Below are 6,324 nucleotides of genomic sequence, written 5' to 3'. Positions count from 1 at the left end.
GGAGGAGCAAGAGGGAACGCTGATGGGTGCTAACCGCTAGCGCTAAGCCATTGGAGAGGCGTGGCGTGAAGCAGGTTGCGCAAAAACCTTGGAGACGCTGCTGCTAAGCCTAAAACCCTAGCAACCAGATTCTCACGGGCCGGTGATGGCAACTGCGCACTCTTCACGGGCCGCACCGGCCTCCCATTTTTTTCTTCTCTTTTGGGCTCAACCTTTGGAGTGTTCCCGCGAAAAAAAAACATAGTGCCATTTGCATCACACAAAAAGAGTGAATTTCACTTTTTACCCCATAAGATCAATTTTGTGCCATTTTTTACCCAATTTAACAGAAATTTCTCAAAACTATCCCATTTAGTAGTATATTTTCTTCCATTTTTTACCCTTTTCTATATTAGTGGCTGCAGCCATCTCTGAAAATTCAAAATTAGTAATCATTAGTGGCTGCAGTTTACACACGTAATAATTGCAATGTACACAAAAATCAGATTCACAAATTTATGTCTATTGTAACTAAAAATATCATGTCGTAGTCAAGTACAACTTCAACACATCTAATCATCCTAGAAAGAAACAAATGATTGAAAGTTTTCACTCAAAGAAAAGTTCAGACACCCTATATATGGTCCGCATGTTTATGATCTAAAATTGTGTTACTGCAGGTATATCCATCGATGAAACAGTTCAAGAGTTACCTGAACTACTTTTGCTTTCTGAAGTTTGCATCAGCGTTGCCAATTCAGATCTAGTCTCGATCTAAGAAATTTAAAAAAATGGAACCTAATGGCAATACACTCTATAATAATAATTCACGAAAGGTTCAATCTTATAACCATTGATCACTGCCATTAGATTCAATCTAAACCCACTCTCGTTGGGCAAAATATAGAAAAGTGTAAAAAATGGAAGAAAGTATGATAAATGGGGTAGTTTTTAGAAATTTCTGTTGAATTGGGTAAAAAGTGGCACAAAATTGATCTTAGGGGGTAAAAAGTGAAATTCACTCCACAGAAAATATGCTGGATTCCCCTAAAAAAGGTGCATCTCTCAAACTAAGTGCTGGAATTGCAGAAACCAAGAATTTCTAATGGAGTAGCCCATTTCACATAAAAAAATAATGCAGATCCTGATAACTGTACTGTATCTTTATTCCGAAAGTACCGTAGGAAAAAACAAATCCTAGACTCTGTCCTCCAAATTTCATACTTAATGTGCTTTTCCTTCTATTACAAAGGCCCCTACTAAATCCTAGCGGCAACGGCCATCACATTTGCACCAAATCTAGCTACAACGGCTTGCGTATCAAATGTACATGAGCTGGTGTCAAAGTGACAGTATGAACTGACATACAACATTTACAGAAAATGTACCTTGAAGTAACAATCAAAATCTGCCGTGTGTAGTACGTATTTTCTGTGTCCTACACTAGATTATCCAAATGCAACCCAGGAATCGCTCTTCTCCAAAGGATGAAAGGATCTTACACACAGATGAAATACTAATCGGATTATTTCCTCCACCAAACTAGATCTCCTCAAGGGGTGTAAACTGGATGCTGCTTTTGTTCTTTGAAGCTGAGTAGCCCACAAAAAATGACACGCAAACAGCCACTACTGAAAGGAGTAAGGCGAAGGCGGTTGCGGCATCCCAAGAACGATTAGGAGCTGGGTGGTACTGAGAAGTTTCCAATGAAGGTTGTATATCCAGAGTCAACCAGTCGCAGCTGGCTGAATAATGTTGTGAGTTGCTCCATGGTTTGCCATCGGTTGGGTACCAGAAAGCTACAGCCATGTTGCTCGGCTCACCTATTGTGAACTGTGCATCCTGCATGCCCAAAGACCCAAAGAAACATTTAGGTGCCAAACAGATTTAGTAATCAAAAGTATGTAAATGATTTGAAATTTGTTGTATATAAATCATGAAGCATGCAACTCAGGCGCATTAATTCTTGAGTATTACAGCTTGCAGGTTTGAAGTAGATCCACACAAACTGACCACCATAAGAGGAGATATGCTTGAACTTGTGTTGCTGAAGGATCTAGTATGGTGGCAGTACAGAGTACAGATAATGTCCAAGCATCTGAACAGTCTCCGTTCGGAAAATTAGCACAGTATACATGTTTTAGTGGGTTGTCATCCTAAGTGTACTGTGGCACTAACTGCCTTAAGTTGCATGAATCTTATAGTACAAGAAGTATAATTAAGATAATCACCCAACTACAGGTATTGTTGCTTACATGCAGTTACCCTTGCACAACTGGCAAATTACAAATCTACTGGTCAACAGAAATATGATGATATGGATGTATCTGACCATGAAACTTCATTTGCGCACATGTGCCTGGGTATGCTGGTTTTCATGTAGTGTGGAAAAGAATGAAACAAGGCAATAGATAAGCACCTGCTGAAACTGGTCCATTGTTCTTAGGGGCCTTGAGAATTCAAAGTAATATGTGCCCTTGTCATCTTGTTTTCCATAAGGGCTGTCATCATCCACGAAACCTGAAGAGTTCACATGATATTAAGATGATGGAGTTGTACACTTCTACTTGGGTGCATTTGCCTTTTAATCAAGTCTAATACGTATATAAGAACCAAAAACAGTTGAATGTTCCAAAGAGAATCACTCATTTGCTTCTGCGGAAATATGTATTTTTCAGCTTGTCTGAACACTACTGTGGTGTAAATGCAGGATTGGGTATAATGAGATCAATGACAATCTGGTGATGATGCTCAATGACTTACCTGAATGGAATGTCAGGGAATTGTGCCACCAAGCCCCATGCCAATCGTTTTGAGCATTTGAATTGTTTTCTGAAATGAACCATCATGCAGGGTTTATGCACAAAATAATGAAAATGGATCTTATATTCTAATCCAACAATGAAACTGTTAAATTAAAAAAGATGATAGTTTCTCGTTTCAAATAGCAGGAGTACCTTTAGGGCCTATACCATCAAGGTAGCGGCAATGGGGATTCCATGCATAGGTATCAACAAGATGGCCAAATCTATATAAAATAAGTATTTCAACATCCAATTTTCGTATGAGATACAACTGTATAATCACCATGAGAGATAAAATAGAATTACCTATCACCTCCGTTTCCAACTGCATTATCTATGTGATTGCCACCGTAAAGACGCCCAGGAATAGCATTTCCAACTGAAAAGTGCATAATGTCGACCTCATGATCTCTGCAACTTTTGCTCGTGCAAGAACCAGGCAAATCTTTGCACCCTCCCATCTAAAAAGGCAAACAGCTCCAAGCTTGAGATAAATGTGGTAACAGTAGAGCAAAAGGAGTAAATAACATTATCCGTGTGTATAATGACCAATAGGGGCTCAGTACAAACTACACGAAGAAATAAAACTAACTAATTACTCCCTCTGATCCATATTAATTGTCACTAATATGGATGTATCTAGACACATTTTACTTCTAGATACACATCCAAAGTAGAGACAAGTAATATGGATCAGAGGTAGTAGTAATATTCAGCAGTACTAAACTGACACATATAATGGTTACATTTATCACCTTGACTTGAGAGTTTGAAATAATCAGGGATAAATTAAACTTACATCATAATATGTAGCTTTTTCTCCAACTTGGAACATCAGAGCAACAGATGGGCATTTCTTATTATCGCTGCAATGTGCAGCAAGTCAGTCAAAAGCACAGGTTACTTGCTACAAAACTGTATAGCTGAAAAGTAACGCTACAAAGCTAACATGAAACACAAGGCACTATCAACTAAATGAAACCATCATCAGGCCTTTGAGAAGAAAAAGGATAAGAGAAAATGACATGCAATAACCACAACTCGCATGGCTACAATTGAACTGAACAACTTAGCAAGAAATAGATGTCTAAATAAAAGGAATGAACGAGATGATCTTAGCAGCCTGCTGGGTGATTTTGTGCAGCAAACTGCAAAACAATATAGCTGACCGATGTCTCCAATAAAATGTAACACCTCTGGACAAAAAAGAAAGTGACCATAGAGAGCACTACAGCTTCCTCTAACTGTATCGTGCAGACCACTAGCTGTATCATGCAGACCAATAGCGTATATACACGCTAGCATAGAGGTGTACCACAGGAAAGTTAAAAGTACCCTTTAGTGTAAGCATAATCCCCATCAACTTGCAGCATGAAGAAAACATTGACGCCATCATGCACAGCCTGCACACACAGACACAGTCCATTCCAAAAGTTAAACAGAGCCACCACCACTTAGGAGACATCACACATACGAAATGGCTCTTCCACTGCAAACCCACAACACGTCTAATTCAGACGGCTACTATAAATGACACTACACATCAACGAGCCAAACTCTGCAGTATAGCATCGGAGTTCAGCGTTCACAGGCCACCGTTTCAGCAACTGGGGCAGCTGTATCTTACGATCTACCTTGCTGCTCGAGATCCACAAGTTATGAAGTTCGTGGAGAGGGGGCGCGAACCTTGACGGTGACTTTGCCGCCGGTGTAGGCCTTGTCCTCGTCGGGGTCCAGCGCGGGTAGCAACGGGAACTCCGAGGCCTCCACGGCTTCCCAGTCGGTGGGGTGCCCGTCCAGGGTCACCTCCCCGGGGCGGAACTCCGCGAGCACGCGCCCGCCGGCGCCGGCACCGGCGCAGGTGGGCGTCTCGCCGTGGTGCTCGTGCGCGGCGGCGAGGGCCGCCGCGGCCAGGAGGAGCGCGAGCAGCCTCATCAGGGCCGGCGGGCGGGAGAACACGGATCGGGGCGTGGTCGGGCGGCGAGAACCTTGATGCTGGTCTGCTCGGGCTGGCCCACGCGGCGGCGTGGAGGTGGAGGAGAAGGCGTCGCCCGTCTCGCCGGCTTGGCTGGGAGCGTGGAATTTTGCGTCGCCGGCCCCGTGAACGGAGTACTGACTTGACCGGAATGTCCCTGGGCAGGTGGCCTTTGGCGTGTGCGGCCCACTGGAGACCGGCGGAGGATGGGAGGGCGATTAGGGGATTTCATGGCGTCGAACGGAGACGCCAGATCTGACCATTTGACAGGTGGAATTTTGGGAAGGTAAAGCCTGACTGGTCTCCTACGCTGATTTGGGAGGGTAAAATTGTTGAATCTCTACAATTCTCTTCCATGCATCATATAGAGCTGTTGAAATGCCCGATTTGCTACTCCCTCCGATTTAAAACGATTACCAACAAATAGATGTAGTATTAAACCTTCTGAAAGTTACAACAAGTTCATCCAGTTCAAGAGTTAAGATTTGCACCCACAAATATTGTTTACAACTTTAGATATGCAAATTCGCGAAAACAGTTATGGCGCAGCAAGCGACAAAATATGCAACCACCAAAATTTTGTTAGACGGAGAATTGAAGTTCATGACCGTCTAATATATCAACCAAGAACATCTCTCAAGAGCATACACTTAGATAAACCCCGACTCCATTGTTTTCCTCGTAGCAGGCGAACCGAAGGTGACACCTATCTGTCGTTGATGTCCTCCTAGCTCGCGCCCCCTCATCTCCGCCGATGTCGCTCACCCGTGTTGCGGTGACGGTTGACCTAGTCTCTCGAAGGGAGTAGGGGGCTCTCACGGTACTCCTTGCGCAAAAAAACGTGAATCTAAGGTGGCAGCCCCAGAGCTCGCGGCAAAGCGTCTAAAGGTTTTGCTCTTCAACTTGGGGATTGAGGTCTCAACGCGTGGTCTCCAGCCGGCGCACTATCTCCGCCGCGGCGGTTGCGTAGATCTGTGATTTGCCACGACATGGCTGCGGGCAGATATGGCGTGCATTACCACGACTATGGCCCTGATATATAGGGATGTAAACGTATCTGATATTGCTAGTTCCATACCACCATATCTTTTTCGGGATTCAGATCGGAGCGGATAATGGTTGGATATAGATAATATTGGATTGATATGGAGCGCACTCGGATCAAAAACGGATAATTTAACAAATACACACATAAAAAATAATATAAGTTTGTTTCTTTTATGTAAAATAAGAGTGAGAAGAAAAGGTGTAACACTAAACTATACTCAAAGATGCACACTTATTCTTGCAACACAACAATTTGCATGTTGACACCCATCATGATAATCCAAAGGTAGTCTAACATATTAATAATGAGAAATAATAGACCGTACAATACTGATAATAGCATGACATAACAAGGAGAGGTATTATGCATAGTTGAGTCGATGAACTAACTAGGGTGTCTAGGTATTTGGGCTAGACTAATTTGATCGAATGATCCTGTCTGAGGACCTCGGATAATCCATATCCGCCGAATACTCCCTCCATTCCAACGAGTAAGGCTTTAAAAAAACATAAGCCAAG

General features: G+C 42.9%; 1 protein-coding gene across 1 annotated transcript; it reads right to left on the bottom strand.

The window, feature by feature from the left end:
• Window positions 1–1,124: 1,124 nt before the first annotated feature.
• LOC124702335 lies at window positions 1,125–4,733 on the bottom strand. Its single transcript, XM_047234463.1, has 8 exons — window positions 4,470–4,733; window positions 4,119–4,186; window positions 3,583–3,649; window positions 3,090–3,244; window positions 2,937–3,007; window positions 2,743–2,811; window positions 2,399–2,499; window positions 1,125–1,821 (listed from the first exon to the last, which is right to left on the bottom strand). Exons 1-8 carry the CDS (start codon window positions 4,716–4,718, stop codon window positions 1,522–1,524), a joined length of 1,080 nt encoding a protein of 359 aa, XP_047090419.1. The 5' UTR covers window positions 4,719–4,733; the 3' UTR covers window positions 1,125–1,521.
• Window positions 4,734–6,324: the final 1,591 nt, after the last annotated feature.

The sequence above is a fragment of the Lolium rigidum genome, chromosome 3 (assembly GCF_022539505.1).
Source record: "Lolium rigidum isolate FL_2022 chromosome 3, APGP_CSIRO_Lrig_0.1, whole genome shotgun sequence".
NCBI classification, from domain to species: Eukaryota; Viridiplantae; Streptophyta; class Magnoliopsida; order Poales; family Poaceae; genus Lolium; species Lolium rigidum.
The sequence above is the reverse complement of the archived record's forward strand: the minus strand, read 5'-3'. Positions and strand labels throughout refer to the sequence as shown.